This window comes from Platichthys flesus, chromosome 5 (assembly GCF_949316205.1).
Source record: "Platichthys flesus chromosome 5, fPlaFle2.1, whole genome shotgun sequence".
Classification (NCBI taxonomy): domain Eukaryota; kingdom Metazoa; phylum Chordata; class Actinopteri; order Pleuronectiformes; family Pleuronectidae; genus Platichthys; species Platichthys flesus.
In genome coordinates this window covers 9,881,556-9,903,030 of record NC_084949.1, presented here as the reverse complement: position 1 = coordinate 9,903,030, position 21,475 = coordinate 9,881,556, and the positions used below count along the sequence as shown (strand labels likewise).

At 42.7% G+C, this 21,475-nt stretch overlaps 1 protein-coding gene across 2 annotated transcripts; it reads left to right on the top strand.

Annotated features, from left to right (window-relative positions):
• The first annotated feature begins 6,159 nt into the window (after positions 1-6,159).
• On the top strand, positions 6,160-17,570 carry epn3b (epsin 3b). Of its 2 annotated transcripts, none has more exons than XM_062386930.1 (11): positions 6,160-6,228; positions 6,981-7,139; positions 7,396-7,479; positions 7,840-8,137; positions 8,377-8,495; positions 9,649-9,735; positions 11,956-12,079; positions 12,211-12,381; positions 12,527-12,622; positions 14,013-14,294; positions 14,390-17,570. In XM_062386930.1, the coding sequence occupies exons 1-11, from the start codon at positions 6,160-6,162 to the stop codon at positions 14,686-14,688; spliced, it is 1,788 nt and encodes a 595-aa protein (XP_062242914.1). In that variant the 3' UTR covers positions 14,689-17,570. The 2 variants fall into 2 exon arrangements, with proteins under 2 accessions (XP_062242914.1, XP_062242913.1); XM_062386929.1 differs by having other exon boundaries at positions 9,625-9,735.
• The last annotated feature ends 3,905 nt before the right edge of the window (positions 17,571-21,475 follow it).

The window sequence follows — 21,475 nt, the reverse complement described above, 5'->3', positions numbered from 1 at the left end:
TCGTCCTGGCTCAGTGGGGATGTGTAACACTCACTCTGTCTCAATCACTGCCTCACACTCACATCAGCGAGATGATAGTAGGTTGCTGTCGGTGCAGCTGACTCTGCAGATGACGCGCCCCCTGTCCCCGCCTCGCTCTTTACGCTGCTGTGTTGTGCGCGCCCGGTGTGCCGGGGCCGCTGTACGCGTGTGTGACAGGGGGCAGCCAGAGTGAGAGAGGGAGCGAGCGAGCCGTGCGCTGTGGAGGAACCTCGTCCTATGCGGATTTCACCGCTGACTGGTCGCCCGAGCCGCTCGCATCATCCCGGGTAGAGGCCTGGATTTAGGCGCGGACACCCCCTCATCCAGGGATCTCTAACCCCCCCCCCAGTGCTCGGATCTGCTCCCACGTTGACCGCTCAGAGGTGCTGGTTGGTTCATCGTGGTTGCCCTGCTTAGCAGATCCCAGCGCAGGGGATATTACCGACGACGAGGACTTGGAGAGGAGGTGGAGGAGGAGGAGGACAGCGGAGAGGCGATGATGAGCAATGGACAAGGTGAGAACCTGAATGTTCCTGCACTTGTAGTTGTTGTTGCACATGTGAGCTGCGGTGTGTATGTAGACATGTTGCCGACCTACATGTTGGAGGCTCCAGCAGCCGGTGGCCTTGCGCAGGAATGTGCCGCACATGGAGGAGACCCCCGCACAGAGGATCCACCGCAGCAGCAGGAGGAGGTGTGAGTGTGTGTGAATGTGAGGGATGGAGGCTGGGGGGGTAATTCATTATGCAGATCCACCGTGGGCGCATCAATCCTCTCCATCACCACCTGGAATGTACCGTACACCTGCTTCCGTAGCACGCATGCGCATCTGCAAACGTGACTGACGGGATGACGTACGTATTGGAGGAATTTGACGCATGAGGCCGGTTTATGTAAGGAAACGTGAATCTATTAGCGCAACTAAGGTTCAAGTAGCTCAACTTAAAATGCAGCTGGAACAGAATTAGCTTTGTGCAGCTCTAATGAAAATAGATTCAGAGTCTGACTCCAGGTCTCAGAGGGAATTCGTTTGAATTGGTTCCATTAGAAGGGGAAGTTTACAGCTTGTTATCAGAAGAAATGGCCAAATCATGTACCAGTTCAATCCCAATGGGGGCTGTCATTGTGTGTGAGGGGTTGTTGTGTTAGTCAGCCCCACAGTTTGTCCCCAGATGACTTCACCCCCACCTCCAGTGTCTGTCTATCTGTGCTGTTCTGAGACCTTCACATGCAAACTCTGCAACAATGAAAAGGTTTGGAAACTCTACATTTCAAGGCAACTTACTGCAATAGATTATAAAAGAATATTAGCATGGTATCAACTAATTATCCTTTGTTTTAATTTTGAGTTCTAAATATTAGCCATTGTTTAAATTAAAACGTACATGTACACATGAAGAGTGGTCAGTCACCACAAACCAAATTCAATTTTAAATGTTAATGGTAAATATACGGTGGCAGACACGTCTCACATAAGTGCATTGAAGACAAATTAAAGAACAATTCCGAATGCAAGAGCCACAACGCAAATCGAAAGTTCCAACACTACTTCAACAGCCACAACACAACTACACACATCAGAAACACAGACACAATGTATTGGAAGGGAGTGACACTGGATGTTGACAATGAAATAAGCATCAGAGATACATTTTGCTGTACTGGCGCTTGGAGCAACCGAAAAGGAAGAACACACCTCGAATAGACAAGCATGTCATGATGCTGACTGATTTTTTTCACAAACATGAAAGCATTTCCACGTCAACTTCCGTCATGGTTCTGTTTCCTTTTTGTGGCTTTTGCGTTGGTATTGTGGCTTTTGCATTCCTGTTTCTCCATGATGCATTTGTGTGAAACGACTCAGCCACCATAGCAATGGGCTGTAATTATTTAGCAAATTTCTAGTCTTATTGAACACTTGTACAGCACTGACTCCATAGAGTTAGTCACTTCCTCCCACTATCTCGACATGAAGCCAAAATATCCTGGATGTAAACGAACGCTGCCATCTTGTGCATTTGGAGCCAGACTCTGTGCAGTCTGTGGATGGAGGCGACGCTGCATTATCAAGGTCCCTCAGATAAACATGCTCAAACAATGGTGCGTCAATTTCAGCTGTCCATAATGATGTTTCACCCCGTTTTATTAACATCAAATAACTAATATAAACAAACTTACCGAGAAGAAATTAACATTGAGCGAACATCAGTGTGACAAGAACTACCTAAAATCACTGAAACCAGCAAAACAAAATATTTGACGCATAATTAGACCCAGTGGTTTGGTCCATGTCCCTCAATTAACATAACAGAGGAGGGCCTTTTTTTTTTTACTGCAGCCATCCACCATGTGGCAATTGAGATGTTTTGGCTTCACTTTTGGGAGCTGACATGTCGTCCATTTGTATTAACAGGCTGTGGATCAGACGCCACTTATTAAAGACCGCTCTTCCTGATAAAAAAGAAACCAGCAGATTTGTTTTGTAGGCCCCTTTTTTTGCTGGCTCTTCTTTTACTCTGATCAAAACTTTTTATATGTTTTATAGCCACCTAGTATTGAGGGCAACTTTAGATATAAAACGCAATAAAGTTAAATACTTTGCTAAGTTTACAAAGCCTTTAAAAATACCCTTTGCACACATTCTTTTTAAATCACAGTAAGCAGTGCAATTTCAAGTTTGACGTTTTTACAGGGCACCAACATAAAACATCTTGATAAATGTTGTACGTCAGGATCACAAGAACACGTGTAAGTGTCTCTGGATTCAAACGTGTTTGTTGTTGTCTCAGACATCTGGACTATTCTTAGGACCACTTCAAATGGTGATCAAGGTTACATTTAGTGTTGTCTCTGTCTGATGGGATTTGGCCTTCACTGGTTATATTCCTGTCAGTACGGATGGAGATTCGAATGAGATTCGTGGAAAGGCAGCACATGCCTGGTCAAGACATCACAATAATACAGCAATGGGGAAATTCCTTTGTTGCAGTGTATTGAAGTTGTTGTCACTCATCAATCTGTCATCCACACACATTTCCATTTGCTGCCATTACCTCAGGATTCCGGCTCCCCTCTATCTGGATGAGAGTTGTCATACACACACAGAGTTTATATTACTGCCACAGTGTGAATAATCAGTTGTGGTGTGGGGGTCGGCTCCAGAGACAATAGTTTCAAACAGCTCACATAGTAGACACCACCAGCCTTCAATAACCTTTGTGTTTCTGTGTCCGAGCTGAAGATGATTGTGCAGAAAGGTGATACTGCTTAAGGTTGCTGAGCTTCACTTTCTTCTGTATGTCCTTCACTATCTCTCTGTCTCTCCCTCTCTGTGTCTCTTTCATATACACAAAGACTATGAGACTTGTGTCCCTGTCTGAGGTTCTGTCCGTGTCCCAGCTGTGTGTGTCTCAGGTCCTCTGTGCCTCTGCTGATGTCAGCGTTTCCGCAGGACGAGGCATCCTGTGACTTGTTCCACCGTGACATCCTCTCTCAGCTGCTTTGAAGCAGCAGTGCACAGAAAGACTAATTAGATGTAGTTATAGGAATGATCATTGCAGTAATAGCCGATTAATAAGGTTGTTATATTCTGAGCCATACGCAGTGGATGGGTTTGTGATCAGGTATGCTGGATACAAGCTCAATGATCTAGTTGACCTTGGGGCTCATGAGCTGGAGCTGCATGCAGTGATGCCATTAATATTCCTGTTTACACTGTAAAATCTATCGGAGCGTCAGTTGATCATACTTAAAAAACATCTAGCAAACCGACTGCCTTGAAAAAGCTAAGTAAATAGCTATTAGTCTTCAAGCTAGGGTTGGTAATCCTGGAAACACGAGCTAGAGCAGGCGACACTTCGAAAAATACAACGTTCCACCCCATCAAAGCTACGCCTCCAAAACAAATGAACTGACTGACAACTGCTATAAGCCGACTAACCTCTTACCATTGTCTCTGCTTCAGCCGTGTTTAAGTAGCTCCGGCTGAAGACTGTGGTCATGTGCGGTGGGAGCACAGGCAGAGTGCAGGCAGGCAGGTCGGTTAGTGACAGACAGGTACGCCAGCCAATCATTTCATTCAAACTAACTGAAATGATTGCTTTTATTATTGGTTCTGTGAGAATTGCTCATTGTCGAAACAAATGGTTTTGCTATACACACCTATTCTGTTTTTCACTAACTGTGCACAAAGTTTCACTCGTGGTATCAAAACACATCCTTTAATGCAGCAACTTCACCGACCCTAACAAAAAGAAAATGAAAGAACTGAAATCTACGTCCTCGTGCCCAGAAACATCTATGAGGTGTTAGAACACAACTTAATCCAACATCTGCCTCCAACACGCTCCACTAATGATGCCAGATGGTTCCTGACTGCTCTACTGCACATGTTCCAGTCCAGTTTACTCAAGTGAATGTAGTTTAATGCCTGTTTTAAGCAAAGCAATTCATTCATATATTTTGAAAAAATCATATAAGTAGAATCAACTGCACAATGAGAAATAAGTAAGAACACTTATGCAATGTTAGTAAGCACAGGTGTGACTTTTTTACAATTTAGGAGTGGGTGTTTACTGGTTTTACAAGCTGTAGTTGCTGGTTCGAAGCATACAGGTGAAGAAAATCTAAAGAAATGGAACATAATTAATCTTCCACCAAATATCAACAAGCCCACAGAGTAATGGCTGGTTTGATCAATGCCTTTGACAGTCTGATTGTTAAACTGAGCCGATGACTGACGAGAAGAGGTTTAGTTAAGTGAGGTCACCCTCGTTCAGCTTTGGTTTCGTGGGCTAATTAAGCTCCATGTCTGTGAACGGTTATAGTCGCAGGCAGAGAGAGAAGTATCACAGGAAGTCTTAATGATCGATTCCCTCGTGTCCTCTCTGAAATCTGAATTTGGCAGCGAGAAATGGGTTGCAAGTGTGTGCGCGCACAGATGGTTGCATGCGTGTGTGTCTGTGTGTGTGTGTGTGTGTGTGTGTGTCTGTGTTGGCCTGAATAAAAAAAGCCATCAAGAAGCCATGAGACACCTGAGTGCCAGAGCTTTTATCTGACCTAATTCCTTCTGAGGGGGCACAGATTGTGAGGAACCATTCAGTCGCTGTCATCAGTCACTGTTAATATGGCTCGTTGAACTCATGTTAATGTGAAAATCAACGAATAATGAGAAAAACAAAGAAAAGGTATGTTGACAAGAGAAATGTGATGTTATAAGGTTTTCTTCATTATGGGCAGGTTGAGTATTTTGAACTGTGAAAAGCTGAGTGAGGCAAGCCTTTAATGGAGAAAGTTTCGCAAAATGTAAACAAATATAACCTTAATCAAATAAAAGATAGGCCTGTTACATGAGCTTATGTCTTGTAGCTTTCAACCAAACTCAGAAAAGAGTGCAGTAATTACATTTGGCCCTGACCACCTAGCAGACAAACTACAACCGTTTGTTTATCCACTGGCAAGCAATATCAAATCCACAGCCAGAAACCACGCTATCACACAATGTTGACGCTCATGTCAATAACCTCAGTGAATCTTTTTACTGTCATCAAGGAAATAAAGCCAGAGTAAAAATTATCTCTTTCTAGTCCTGACCCAGGAAAATTTACTCACACCTTTGCCTTCTCGTGGCTGGACCACTGCAGTGCACTATTTACATGGACCAGTTAATCATCAGTGTCTCGGCTTCATTGCAATATCCTGTTGTTCGTATTTTGACCAAAATAAAGTCTACAGCTCTCTCTTCATTGGTAGCTAGTAAAATTGACATCTGGAAATATATATTAATAATAATAATAATAATGATAACAATAATAATATTATAGGGTCCTCTCACCAGTCAGAGCTTGGGCTCTAAAAAAAACAGCTTTACTCATTAAATCCATAGTTGTTTTGGTGTGAGGAAGGGTCCAAGGTGTCCAACTAAGAATTTATGGGGAATCAGATCCACCTTAAATGAGAAAGGCATCATTAGATTCCACTCATCCTCACATGTTACCTTTTTATGTTTCCTCCAGGAGTGCCTTTTAACTCCTGACAGAGAAGAGGGGTCTTCTTTGCTTTATTAGCTACCTCTCCTGTTCCACGAGTACCTGTTGATCATTTACTCTTCACTTTCTCTCCCTCCACATCCCTATCACCATGACAACCACAGCCCTGCGCCGGCAGGTGAAGAACATTGTGCACAACTATTCAGAAGCAGAGATCAAGGTATTACAAATATTTTTTGTGCAGTGTTCTCTTTAAATGTTATTGATGTGCATTAGTTTGTATGTGTTACACTTTGAGGACAAGTTGTCTGTAACCTCAAACATCTTGTCTTGGGTACTGCTGATGTTGCTGTTACTCTCTGGGTTTTTTCTTCCATCTTTTATTTGAAAGCGTGGTATTTCAGTTTGAGAGCAGCACTTATTGATTTCATGTTCAGATGCATGCTGGCACTCACACAACAGCCCCAGCTTGTGCTCAAAATTTGCACTTGCACCTGAATATTTCGGAACTTGAACATATTTCCTGCATTCTAGCATTCGCTTCTCTCCTTGTAATATCTGTTCTAAGATTTCTCCTCTGTTGATGTTTTTTCTTTTTCATCTGTGTCAAATTTTCTTCTTTGAGAGTTCTGTCCTACCCACAACGAAGGCCTGACTTTATCCACACTACACCTGGCATTCTATGAGTTTGGGAATTTTAACCGACTTATGCAGAACAAATCTAGTCCAGCGTTTTTACAGAGAGTATTACAAAAGCTGAATGTGAATTCAATAAGACCTGCTCTCACACTCAAAGACCACGCTCTTGAGTAAATATAGGAGAAAACCAATATCATTCAAGATGAGTTAGAAAACAATCTGCATGTCATATATTCCCACGGGATTAATAAAGTATCCATCTATCTATCTATCTATCTATCTATCAATATGGGGAGAAATTTATGTTTTGCTTACTCTGCTGGTGACGTGCAGGTTCGCGAGGCCACCTCGAACGATCCATGGGGCCCATCCTCATCCCTCATGTCCGAGATCGCGGACTTGACCTTCAATGTGGTGGCGTTCGCTGAGGTCATGGGCATGGTCTGGAAACGCCTCAACGACAGCGGCAAGAACTGGAGACATGTCTACAAGGTGACCTCAGTGAAGAGAGCAATTTAACTAGTGAGATTTAACTGTGATTTCTAATCAGTCAGTAATCTCTGCCTGTGTCTCTTTCGTTCTGCTTCAACTGTGAAATGTTCGACTGACCAGCTGACCTCCCACCACCACCACTAGTTTCATTTAGTAACATTCATGTTTCTTCCTCCTCGTTACTAAAGCTCTACTCAAAGCTGTCGGTGAGTGTGTAGCAAAGAGCATCAGTGTGGTAATCAGTATTTGCTCACAGGCCCTGACTCTGTTGGATTACCTGCTGAAGACAGGATCAGAGAGAGTCGCTCAGCAGTGTCGTGAGAACGCATTCACGATTCAGGTACCGCCTGTAACTGGAGGAGAACCTTGGTAATCTGAACGCCTCAGGAATAATGTTCGTTTGGAACATCAGTAGCTGTAACCTTGGCAACTACTACTCTTCCTTGGGTCTATATTTACAGGCACACAGTTTGATCAGGAAACGTTACGCTACAGGAGACAGAAACCACCTGTTGAACCCAGAACAACCTAAATCACTAACAAACTAATTTCATAACAAATAACTAATAACAATATCATTACACTCCTGCAGATCAGATTGTTGAGATTCTCTTGCATCGTTATCACAACTCGATCGGTACATTGTTTGAAAAGTTCCGGTCGATTACAAAATGTGCTCTGATTGCTTGTGTGGGCTCAGACACTGCGTGACTTCCAGTACATGGACCGTGACGGCAGAGACCAGGGGGCTAACGTGAGGGAAAAGGCTCGCCAGCTGGTGTGTCTCCTGCGGGACGAGGAGCGGCTCCGCCAGGAGAGGAGTCAAGCCCTGAAGACCAAGGAGCGAATGGCTGGGGGGGGCAGCGGAGGAGGCGGTGGGGTGTACGGAGGCATCCCCCCGTCTTATCACCCGGGCAGGCGAACGAGCCAGCCCAGCATGGCTGTGCTGTACGGCGAGGAGTTCAGCCGCTCCAGAGGCTCTCCATCCTCCTTTAACTGTGAGTTTTTTAAAAATTGTGTGTTTGAAATTTGTGAGTAAATAGATTAAGAGTTTAAAATTAACATTTGTATTCACACCACATCCCTAATGAAATCCAATTTGCACTGTAGTCCAGCCTCAGATGGATTATCAATACTGCAGCTTAGGCCTGAAAATGTTCAAATCAGCCACACAAACCTCCGCACTCTCACTCTCTCTCTCACTCTCTCTCTCACTCCTTCCTCAAACTCTCTGCAGCCTCGTCGTCGTCTCCTCGCGCCGCCTCAGACCTGGAGCAGGCCCGGCCTCAGACCAGCGGGGAGGAGGAGCTGCAGCTCCAGCTTGCCTTAGCCATGAGCAGGGAGGAGAGTCAGAAGGTAGAACAGCATACACACACACACATATTATGATAATGTGTCATTGCCAGCATCCTCCCCTTAGCTACACACACACATACACTCTTGGCGTCATTATAGTTGCGAGGACACTTATTGACATAATGCATTTCGTGGCCCCTTACCCTAACCTTAACCATCACAACTAGATGCCTAACCCTAACCCTTACCCTAACCTAATTCAAACCCTAACCCTAAAACCAAGTCTTAACCCTCAAAAAGCTGATTTAATGTGAGGACAAGCCAAAATGGCCTCACAATGTTAAAATGTCCTCACAATGATGGTACAAATTGGCCCTCATAAGTATAGATAGCCATGCCCACACACACACAGAGACACAGACATGTGTTTCCATGACTTCAAAGGACGTTATTAGGATTTGCTTATTGTTCCCATAAGGGAGTCAAGTCTCCATAACTTTACTGTGAAAACCGATGTAGGTCCCCACAACATGAGCAACACCTTGGCTTCACACACACACTTACACACACACACCGTCCTCTGTGTTTGAGCCACATTTGTCTCGTTGCCTCTTGAATATTCCAGTTATCAAAACTCTGTGACAAACTCGCCCCCCCCCCCCCTCCTCAGCTTGCCCCTCCTTCCCCTGTTACCGTAGAGACGATGATGAATACATACAACTACAGATTGCTCTGAGGCTTAGCCAAAAGGAGCATGAGCTGCTACACGGAAATATCTCACTCAATACAGCTCTTTGTTAACGTCTTTAAAACTCAAGTTGTGCGTCTCTGTATTTCATGATATGGCTCCGACCCTAAACTAAACTTTTTCCTTCCCTCATCCCTCATTGGCCGCCTCTCCTCCTGCTCCTTCCCAGGACCTCGGCTGTATCTCCCGCCAGCCTCATTAATAATCCAGTTTTTGTAGTTTTGGAAGATTTTCTCTGCACTTTTTCTCTCTGCTTAACTAAACTGTCCGATGCTCTTCGTCCACTAAATATTTCAGCAGCACTGGTGCCGCCTTCATTCGGATGGACTAAGCCAAACACTGTTTCACTAACGACAGCGTGTGTCTGTGTGTGTGTGTGTTTGTGTGCGTGTGTGTGTCTGTGTGTACTTCCACACTCATTGGCGTCGCGTTAATGTTGAGGATGTCACGATGCCGCCCCTGCAGGAGCAGCGCTGTCGCCAAGGAGACGAGTCTCTGTTACAGAAGGCATTGGATGAGAGCCGGAGAGAGAGCCACTCAGGGACTCAGGAGGTGAGTGTGTGTGTGTGTCTGTGAGCGTGTGCATGCTGTACAGTATTCATATTTGCATGGTGAAGTGGGTGGGTGCATTTGTAGGTGGCTGTTGGCAGGAATTTAGAGAATGACGTGGAGTTTATGGTGTGTGGTGATAGGGAGGGAAAACATGGATCAGCATAATGAGGGAGGGTTTGAGAAGGAAAGGGGTGAGAGGGATGGGGGGGGGGGTGCCTGCTGAATGATAATGACTTTGTCTTGTCTAACCGTGACATTTCCCTGAAAGCCTGCACTCCCTATCTCGTAGCACACCAGCTCCCTCCCTCATTGGCCTGTCGACCAGCCATTCAGGATCACAGGTCATCTTACGTTCATGTCCCCCCGGCTTGTAATTGCTCATATTATCATTATCGTTATTCTCAGATGCCACATAAAAATAACATGGACATTAGGATCAGGGGGGGAAATTATACAAGAGATTTCCAAAATGCCTGACATATTGTCGTTATACCTGACATATTCACAAGGTCAGATACATAGCTCTGCAATATACAGTGGCTGCATGTTTTAAGACCTATAAAAACACTGTAATTTGAATAATAGTTTGTGTTTGAATCAATTAATAAATATATCAGTTATTTAAATTACTGTACATCCACTCCTGCATTGATAAAATATGGAAATATGGAAATATTTAAGTTTGACCACTGAACTTCTGCTCTGAGAGAACGAGCTGGTCCAAGTTTCCGCATCACACCTTTGTATATGAGTGTGAGCAAATTGGACCACAAGTTATTCTGTTTTGTTATGATCATAACATTGACAATGTTGTTTATTTGAAATAGAGTCCGAACAATTTTATGGTTTGCAAATACAGACATAATGGTATTCTGCAATATGAGCCCGAATGAGTTAACGGTTAGCTGATAAATATTCTGTCTGCCGATATCAGCCAATATGATAGGTTTTATTTTACAGAATGAACCAATGTGTGGGTTTTCTCTGGGTGCACTGGCTCTCCCCATCCAGTCCAAAGACATGCGGATTGTGGTTAGGTTTCTATGAGACTTTAAATTGCCTGTAGGTGTGAATGTGAATGTGAATGGTTGTTTGTCTCTGTATGTTGGCCTTGAAATACACTGATGACCTGTTTAGGCTCTCGCACAATAATATAATCAGCGTTGTAGATAATGGATGGATGAACAGGCCTCAATTGCATTTCTCTAAGGACATTGGAGAATAATTGTCAATTTTGAATTTATTTATATGTAACAGTTGGTATCTTGTCCTCAGATATTGAACTTGCTAATATCACTATCAGCCCTCAAATGTCTCTATCGATCGGCTCTATGATAATCCATCAATGACAGCTGCTGCGGCGTGAAATGATTCATTACTTTTTATGCTGCGCCAACTGTATTCACACAAAGGAAGGATCAGTGTTGTTACAAAGACACCCACTGTGCAAGCTACTGTAGTTTAGAACCAACTGCTCTCCACATGCTGCACTGCAGTCTGCTGCTGTGGAAGCTCGGCTCCTCCAGATGCTGCCTGACAAATTCATGATATGACAACCCTGGTTCTGACTAACCTCGGGCACTCTTCACTCTCCCTGCATTACGGAATGTATTCTCAGTGCCAACATGTGCACCGATAACAAATCAACAGACGCATTTTATACAGCACCAAAACATCTGCAATAGCTGTATTACATTCTTTTCTTGTTTTGTGTGGTCTTATCTTGTCTTTGCTTGGGTTAACTTGTCTGGTCTTGTCCTGTCTTAGCATAGCTCAGTTTAGCTTATTTAGTCTTTGCCTACTCTATCATACTTTAGATTAGTTTAACTGTTCTTGTCATCAACTTCTTTGTGAAAATGATTATTTTGTCATATGGATTTTATAATTTTTTTAAAATCTTTAACAGAATGAAACTTTACGCCAATAAAGCCTATTAAAAAACATTGTAATCTGAAAGAAAAATTTTTCAGGGAAACAGCGTTAGTCAGTGTTATAATTTGCATTTACATCACTTGAGTAAAGTGTTTAAGTCTCAATGTCTAAATACGGTTTAATAGTATTTTTAATTGATCTATTACACAGTCGTACTATGGAGTTAGAGTTCCCTTCTCATTGGATGAATTTCCTCTGGCTTGCATCAAGAGTCCTGCTGTTCATTCACACGAAACTGGAAGCACATAAGATGGTGTTTGAATGTAACACTTGTTGCTTCCTCTGCAGTCAGCCATGTTGGACCTGGTGGACATATTTGGCGCATCATCTGAGCACCCGGCCCCCCCCAGTGACCCTTGGAACTCAGCTCAGCCCGCCGCTGATGTCACCTCAGACCCCTGGGACTCTGTAGGTGCGTGGCTAATCGCAGACACACCAACACATCCACACGCACGTCAGGTCAATATGACGCAAGGTCTTCTCAAATTCTGTGAGGTTGTGTAGTTACTGGGTTTGGTGATTTTCATCTATTTGTCCTCACAGGAGTTCACTGCAGCACTCCTGTGATTGGAAGCCCTTGGAAAGCCCCGCCCTCCTCATCCAATGAGTCCAATCCTTGGGAAACATGTGCAGACCCAAGCACGGACCCCTGGGAAGAAGCGCCGACCTCCTCCAGCCCTGTAAATCATGCATGGGACAACCCAACAGACGGAGGTACAGGACACTGATCCGCTTGACCAGATCTCCTCAAAGTGAACGGACACACTGATTGGACTTGACAATTTTTGTCGAAAAACGTGAAGCACTGGCCTCAGCCTATGATTGTACTGTTTGCATCAGCTTTCACTTTTCTGTGCAGATGTCGATGGGACCGATCCGTTTGCTGCGCAAGAAGAGGAGAAGCCTAAACAGGAGGTTCCTCAAGTGACCTCATCTCAACCTGCTAGTCCCACAGGTATTGTAGTACAAAACAGTCAGTACTATAATGATTTTACAGCACACATGGACTCTACAGATGCTATTAGTCTCTTGCAGACAGCGGGTGAAAAAAAAATACTTAGCATGAGCCCCTGGATCACTGTAGAACTTTTAATACATGTCTGCAGGTTTTTGTTCACTGATAACATTATTGTAGTCAAACAAAATAGGGACAGAACCCCCACATGTTTTTTTAATGATTAACTGCATAACTTTAACTCATAGACCTCTATAGATGATTAAAATAAAATAAGTCAGTTGACCAGGTCATAACTAGTAGATACCCTGTACACAGTGAACAGGATGAGGCAGAGTTGTGTCCTTTACCTAAAAGACATGAGGAAGGAAGAAAGAAATTAATCAAACAACCTAAAGTAAGATGAGATTTTAGAGTGATAGTACTAATTGAATCAGCAAATGAGTAATTACGTCCCTTAACTAAACCGGCTGGTTCAAGTAATCTGATGCATTTGCGTGGTTGGTAGGATTAGTTTGAGGAGCAGCCTCTGTCCGGTTCTCCGTTCTGTAGCCACTGGTTTGGTTTATTCACCTTCAGAAAGTAAACCACAGGATATTTGATGTTGACAGCAATATGTAATTTTATTTGGGATGTATATACTTGTAGAAATCATCTGATAACCATGGAAACAAGTCTCTCCATCAGCATGTGAGTGAAGGAGCTTTTCCCAAACCATGAACCAAATGGTTAGGGCACATACCTCAAAGGCAGAATGAACAGGTGCCCGGTTCAACTCCCGGCCGGTTGGACCATCTACTGCACATCACTCCCCTGCTTTCTCCCCTTCATGTCCTATCTCCTTGCACTTTCACTATCTAATAATGACCCAAAGGCCAAAAAGTGACACCGTGATCTCGTAGTAATAGAGAAGATGACTATAAGCACGAATGAAACTATACCATGTAAGTACTATTACCATAATCCAAGTTAGGCCAGTTAGTCTTCACAGAATCTAGTCTTGTTCTGACTTGTTCTGTGTTTGATTCCTCCTTGGGAAAACCTATGTATCCACAATGTGGGGGGAACGTTAATGATGATTTATCAAATATTAATCACAGCATCACACAGCAGGTGAACCAACTTACATCTTTGCTCAGTCCATTACTGACATGATGTTCTTGATTATCTTCTATGGCACCTGCATACATTACATCATTTTATTACACATTACATACTTTTGTCAATCCACGCCTCCGCTGACCTCTTATGACCCCCTATGTTTTTCTTGTTCTTATGCTCATGCCCACTCTTTTACTACGCTATCACTTGTCATAAATCATCACAAAATTATTCTAACGCACTAAATATCAGAAACATCATTTCATTGTCTTTTCTCCTCCTGATGCAGATGAAGAGCTGTTTGGGATAAAACCAGACTCTGACCCGTTTTCTGCAGCTGATTCTAAACGGGACGCATTTGGGGCTGCTCCTCTGGTCAACGGACGAGAGTCTGACAGCCCAGAGATGTTCGACCTGGCCCGGCTCGCACCTCCACTCAGCGCACCGCCCACACGTGTGTGTCGGACCCCAGAGACCTTTCTGGGACCTACGGGGGCCTCGCTGGTCAACTTAGATGCTCTGATTCCCACCAACCCTCTTAGCAAAATGCACAACAACCCCTTTCTCTTAGGTAACAGTTCATTCAAGAAGTACAACTTACAAAAATGTCACTGATATAATATTTAAAATGTTGTCCAACTAATAAAACCATGTTTTTCCCCTCAGGTCTGAGTGCTCCGTCTCCCACTAACCCCTTCCACTGCGACCAGCCTCGCCTCACCCTAAACCAAATGAGACCATCCTCCACCTCCCCGCTGCCCCCTCACATGCTCTCCTACAGCCCGTCGCTGCCTCTCCCTCTCCACCACCGGCAGCCCGTCCTCCCCTCCTCTCTCACGCAGCCTCCTGCTGGACTCCTGGACCTCCCCTCCAACCTCCCCCAGCCCCTGCTCCCTCTGTCTCCGCGACCGGCAGCCCGCAGTCAGTCCCCGACGCAGACACACAGCCACAACCCCTTCCTCTGAGACCGCTGCATCCTTCTAGCGACGCTCTGGACTCTTTTTTTAGATCGGTCTGTGCTAACTACAATGACTGCAATTCAAATGAGCCTGAACTGGATCGTGGTCTGATGTCATCGTGCAAACTTGAAGCAGATAGAAACACGAACTGGATGTACTTGTGTCTGTCCCGAGACACGTCAGCTGCTATCTAACCTGAACTCTTGAAGAAAAGCTAACTCACACGCACACACAGTCAAACTTAGACTCAGGCGCACATCAGGGTGCACACACACCAACTTTATGCACAGACACATACACACACCTAAGACTTAACAGGGTGCGTCTCAAAAGTCCCTGATATGTCTTTTTCCCCTTCAGCAATTCCGAGCACCCTTCTCTCCACACAACACAGAGACTCGGGTGAAGCCACACACACTGATTGTCCACGGAGATTCCCCAGGATCCTCACCGCTGCTGCTTCACCGACGAAAGCATGAATGCATCCCACCGCCCCCACCTACCCCCCCGAGAGTCCAAACTGCTCTATCCTGCTGAGCCCCTGAGATGAGTTCTTCAAATAAATCTTCGTTTTTTCCCCCCAGATGAGTCAATTATTATCTTGCGATTTCTTGGCACAATTGAGTATCAGTTTTTGTTTCTGTAAGAATATAGAAAAAAAATGCAGCACTGTTCAAGGACTAATTGACTCAGGTGGTCCTTCCGGCACCATGATACCTATTTTGCATTTTGCCTTGTTACCCTGCGAACTCAACAGCATCTATTGCATCTATTCTACATCCCTATAGTAGGTCAATTATTTGTCATTTTAAAGGCGGATGGATCCAAAAGGATTCAGGTGGATGTAAAACAGGACTAAACCAGCCTAAGCTACACCTCACTTTCTCAATCTGGACCGAACCTGATCACTGATTGTACCCTCTTGGGCCCACGTGCCTGCCTCTGCAGCTGACCCACAACGCATTCCCGGCTGGTTCACATTGGCGCCGTGGAGGAGGACCTCAGGGAGACGGCTCTGTCCCTCCTCCAAAGAGATTCAACCTCACTGAATCGAAAGGCATTTATACACACACAAAAAACACACATGGAGATGGATGGTTAGTTAAGATATGAGCCTATAAAGGAGGAGGGAGGGGTAAATGGAAGATGCATATAACAAAATGTCAAGTGATTACAGATGATAAAATGATGTGTTGAGTAGCGGCTCCTGGTTCACTTCTGTTTTAGGAACAAGTGAATCTGTCGTCACTGCACTGAACCTGGACCTGAATGTGAAACGCCTGCCTAAACACACACAGGCTTAGTACATATGTATTTAATAGAATGAAACCTATAAAGTATTATGAAATATTATACCAATAAATGAATGGTGTTTGCATTGAAATGTCCTCTCTTCATGCAGTCCATGTATCATTCATTCATTTCATCACTGCTGGTTGGTTGAAATAGAAGATTTAGTCTGCAGGATAATAATACAAAAATAAATACAGGGTCAAATTGGTCCCTTATAAATTTGTGTCCCTCCTTCAGACATGGAGAAATATGACTGTTGAAAACTTTCCTGCACAGTCTTAAGTTTATGTAAAGAACATATTTCTACAGCTACAACAAACTTTGCACATGTGCACAAAAAGTTTTTCAGCCATGCTCAGGATATTTCTACACCTGTAGAATGTTCTACCACTTTCACAACCTTGAATCTTATCTAGTGTTTCCTTGTAAACAGTTCACTGTTTAGCTCTCTGAAGGATGACAAGGTGCTGATAGACACAACAAACAGCCAGTGTCTCTGGATCACTGTGCATTGCTCATGCTGCTGTAATGTTTCTACACTGAGTATGGGGGGGAATAACAACGACTTTCGAGTTGTGGCTAAATGAGGATCAGGTCATGATGAAGGCCGTACACCAGAGACTGGCCTCCCCTCAGACAAACACTGGAAAATATATTTTCACCTGAGTGTATTCATGTGCTTCAACTGTGGATGCCTGAGGGATCATGATTATGGTATTTGATCCACAAGATAGCTTTATTTTTCTTCTTTGACGTAACTGCAGGCCACAACAAATACATCCCAAAGTCTGTTGTAAAGAATTTATTTATTTAACATTTTTAACAGAGCCCCGTGTCCCATGCTACTGTGACATCCAACGATAATTATGCCACAAAAAAGATATTCTTTCAAAACAGAGTCAATTTAACCCACACATCCACAACCCTCAGTTTATTACAATACACTGAATATTAAGATCCTTTCAAAGTAAGGGCCTCTCGCTTGTTAACAGATGAATTGGATTTAGTATTATATTCTCTTTGAAAAATGCAGCAAGTCAATGAAACATTTCACCAATCAATCAGCCAATCTCCCTGGAAACAAGATGTAAACTCCAACAGTCATGACATTTGTGTCGTGCGTTTTTGTAAAACATTGGTCAGTTTTTTGCTGTGTGTTAAAAATAGAGCATCAAAACAAGTATTTACATTTATTTCTGGGGATTTAGTTTTGGAGGGTAAGACAGTGACCTCAGGAATTCCTTTGTTGTTTCCCCTGACTGTAGTCTTGTTTTCTTTTTGCTTCACCTTGACTGTTTTGTTTGTACCTGCCATTGAACTGCAGGCTTGGAATCTTTTTCAAATCTGTCAATTCTCGACTTCTGAGTAACAGTGTTATTGTTGGAATAGAACAAATCCTGCTATTAAATTAAATAACATGTAATTTCACTTCATAAAATGCAATCTGTGCTCAATGGAACATGTTTGTTCAATTATTTATTCAGCATTTGCTGGCTCATGCTGCATCATATGTTTGTGTAACCTGTCACTAGTCTTCATAACCTCACCTCAGTTTTTACATTTTATCAGTGTTGTGCATGAACGGACGCAAAAGAACACGCTCATTGAACGCGTCCACCTTTATGAGAACGATCAACTGAACGCAACTCAATGACAAATAATGAATTTGAACGGTGAACACGTTCATATTGTAACATCCTCGCGTATAGACGACGGGAAACTTCTCTCTTTATGTGTAACTTTATTTAAGTCCAGCGAACACGACACACTTCTTGTTCATAACTTCGCAACACTCCTATAATCAAAATAATAAAAAAAAAAAAAAAAAGGTTATTTATACCAAACACATGCACAGACATTGACCAAAACACTCATGCAATGGCAGGTAAATTTATCCTCTGCATTTAACCAATCTGGTGCAGGACACACAGAGCAGTGAGCAGCCATGTACAGCGCCCGGGGAGCAGATGTTGGGGGAGTAAGGGAGAATCCTCTTGGATTTTTGGACAGATCAATCCAGGTTTTTCTTTTTGTTGTTTCTCCTTGGAGTCGAACCAGAGACGAACCAGAGACCTTTTCTGCCCATAGTCCAAGTTTCTGCCACTAGACCACCGCCTCTCTATCTATCTATCTATCTATCTATCTATCTATCTATCTATCTATCTATCTATCTATCTATCTATCTATCTATCTATCTATCTATCTATCTATCTATCTATCTATCTATCTATCTATCTATCTATCTGTCTGTCTGTCTATCTATCTATCTATCTATCTATCTATCTATCTATCTATCTATCTATCTATCTATCTATCTATCTATCTGTCTATCTATCTATCTATCTATCTATCTATCTATCTTTATATATATATTTATCTATCCATCCAACCTTCTATACTATTGTTGGTGTTTTGGAAGTGATAGTAAACACAATATGTTACAAAAATAATATATTGCAGATTACATTTAAACGCTGCATGAGAAGGAGGCTTGTCAAGCATTTTCTAATTTGGTCTGATGTCCTGACTGGTACACCCTGTGCACAAACATTAACACACTGCTGTATGATGGTTATTTACTTGTTTCACAGACCGATTTTTTCTCCTTGACACAGTCATTTAAACTTTAAGCGAGAGGAAACCCTGACACCTGGTGGACAGACGATCCAGTTTGTCTCATCGTCTGTTGTCTGTGTGTTTCCAGTATATTCAGTGGCAGTGGTGAGGCTACCTCGAGGCCTGGAGGTGAACCTGTCTAGGAGAAGTGTGAGGAACATAAATGCAAACAAACACAAAAGACTGTTTGTATTTCCAGACGCTCTTGTTCTGTTATCTAATGCATGTGTCTGATTATGGAGAGATGTGTTATGAGCTATGAACTTCCAGCAGATTGCTCCTTCACTCTTTACAGACCAACTCCAGGTCAAAGTAAAGGACTGAGCATGTGATCTGTGGCAGTGGTGAACAACATGGAACAACTTCCATGTGACTTACATAAGTTGAATGTAAAGGGTCAGTTTAAGTGTTTTCTAATATGTTGAGTGAGTGTAAATGAATCCAAAAAAGAAGTAGAGGGTGATTTGATTAAATAAAGTTGAGCTTAACTATAAACATCATACCCTGATTTATTGAATCAAATCACTCTCCCGTTATTTGATGTATTCACACAAACTCAACATGACAGAAAACTATTCCTTAAATCTGACCCTTCTCATACAACTTGTGTACAAAATTGACACGGACATTCAATATGTAATTAACATTCATAGAGTCATAGTTTTAGGCCCAATTCTCTGTTGAGTGCGGCCCTGACGTCAAGAAGCCATCCAATGTCTTCATGATGTTCATGGAAGAGAGCAATAGTTTCCCCTGAACTGAACATCACAGTCAACACAGTCCTTAGACAGAGGACACGTTGCTAGATGGATGTGTGAGGGCCAGTGTGTTTTCTGGCTATGTGTCTGCATGTGTGGCTCTCTCATGAAACCCAGTCATGACACGCACTTCCCTTCTCTTTAATGTTCTGTCCAAACAAAATCCAGCTCAATCTGATCACAGACTCAAACAGCTGCAGTCTAGACCTCCACAGACACTAACTTAACTTGTGTGTGAACTTGTAACGCGACGTCACCATGTGGTGTTGACTGATGGAGGAAGGAGTGAATGGGCAGCAGAGAGAGAACGGGGCCGGAGTGGAGAATATTTGGCACAAGTGTGTGAGACCTTGTGTACGGGAGATGGAGACACAGTGAGAACAGACTTGTAACTTCTGTCTTAACCTAATAATCTAGTTAATCATGCACCACTGTCTCTGTTGGTCAAAAATAAATATCTGGTTTCCATCACCCAATGCAACACAATAAATGGATGCTTTCTCCTGACTCTCAGTAACAATCCCTCGTTCGACCACACACACAAGCAGACAGCCTTCATTCAATCCCATCTAATGGGTGTGTGTTTGCTGATCAGAAGAACTAAGCAAAAGTTTCCCTTGGTCTCAAATAAACTTGAGAAAACAACGTTTGTTTCCCTCCAGTGGGAGCTTTGTTCCCGGTGCACGGCGAGGCAGTCGTCAATCTAAGGGATGGATTCAGATATGTCAGATCGTGATGCTGCTGCAATGTGAGATCAACTATTCTGCAAGAGGAATCGATTCAGGCACACACACACATAATGTTTATTCAATCAACGCAATTTCTTAACTATGTACTTTCTAAGGGAGGACTGTGTGTGTGGTGGTGGTAAAATCCAGGATGTTGTTGAAAATATATTAAGAGAGATGCAGTATGTTTGTAACACAGAAGTTTAGCAGCTTACATCCCTCCAGGATTTTGTCTTTTTTGGAACATAAATAAATAAAGAACAGATGATGGCTAAAGGTGAGGATAAGAGGAAGACTGACAGATCTGTGCCCTGGAAATACATCTACAGAGTTTGGATTTTCATTTCCTGATGGACTGATGTTTGTTCCCTGAGTGGAATCCTGGTTATGATGTTGTTAATAAATCAATTAAAAACTTTCAGCTGGTAAAATTAGTAGAAAATATCCCATTAAAGAAAGTGTACTGAACCAGATACCTTCTGTTGGCTCACACCAAAACACACACACACACACACACACACACACACACACACACACACACACAGTCTCGCTCTCTGATGATTCGATTATCTTTGATGAAAACAAGAGTCAAAAACAACATTTCATTCCATCCTGTTTTTCTGTTCCCTCACCAAGACAAACCTTCCATGGTGTGTCTGCCAACGTTAACATGAAAAACACACTGATCTGATTCCTATTCAACACTACAGGAAGACCACAGACACAGGGGCTGCCCGGCTACATGTCAGTACTGAGTCTGACCTACGAAAATATGCACAGACAGAAAAATACAACTGTCTGCTTTGATTTATTTTTTTAACTCTTAAAGACTTCTTATCACATGACTGTATCTGTCCTTGTGTACAAGCCAAAGGTAACGTTCTGTTGTTTCGATTGGATGATTTATTACTCAAACTTCAGTGGAAATTTCAAGCACATTTCCCCCCCCCCCCCCCCCCCCAAAAGAGAATATACAGTATATTATGCATTATATTACAAAATGTATAATACTATCACATGATATGTTAACTAAACTTCTGACAAAATTATAACATATTGCAGATACACCATTTTTTTTAACTGAACATTAATAATGACATTTGGATTTTGGGATGAATTTATTAAGCTTGATTATTTATTCATGTAGAAATGTTATATTTGTTTTTGTTTGTTTTGGAGAGAATAGTATAATTCATTCACAATAAAAGCTTTAGAAATAAACAACATCCACAAAAGTGTATTACTTTCAGTTGGATATGATACACAAAACTCTGAAGATATATACAAATATTAATACTTTAGTAAAGAAGAAGAAGAAGAAGAAGAAGAAGAAGAAGAAGAAGAAGAAGAAGAAAAAGAAGAAGAGGAGTAGCAGCCAATCCGGTGAGACCATCCGCA

Coding starts and splice junctions, on each gene's coding strand:
- epn3b (XM_062386929.1), top strand. CDS start 6,160: ATGACAACCACAGCCCTGCGCCGGCAGGTGAAGAACATTGTGCACAAC. Junction 8,496..9,624: donor GCAGGGAGGAGAGTCAGAAG/GTAGAACAGCAT, acceptor GTTAATGTTGAG/GATGTCACGATGCCGCCCCT. Junction 12,080..12,210: donor AGACCCCTGGGACTCTGTAG/GTGCGTGGCTAA, acceptor TTGTCCTCACAG/GAGTTCACTGCAGCACTCCT.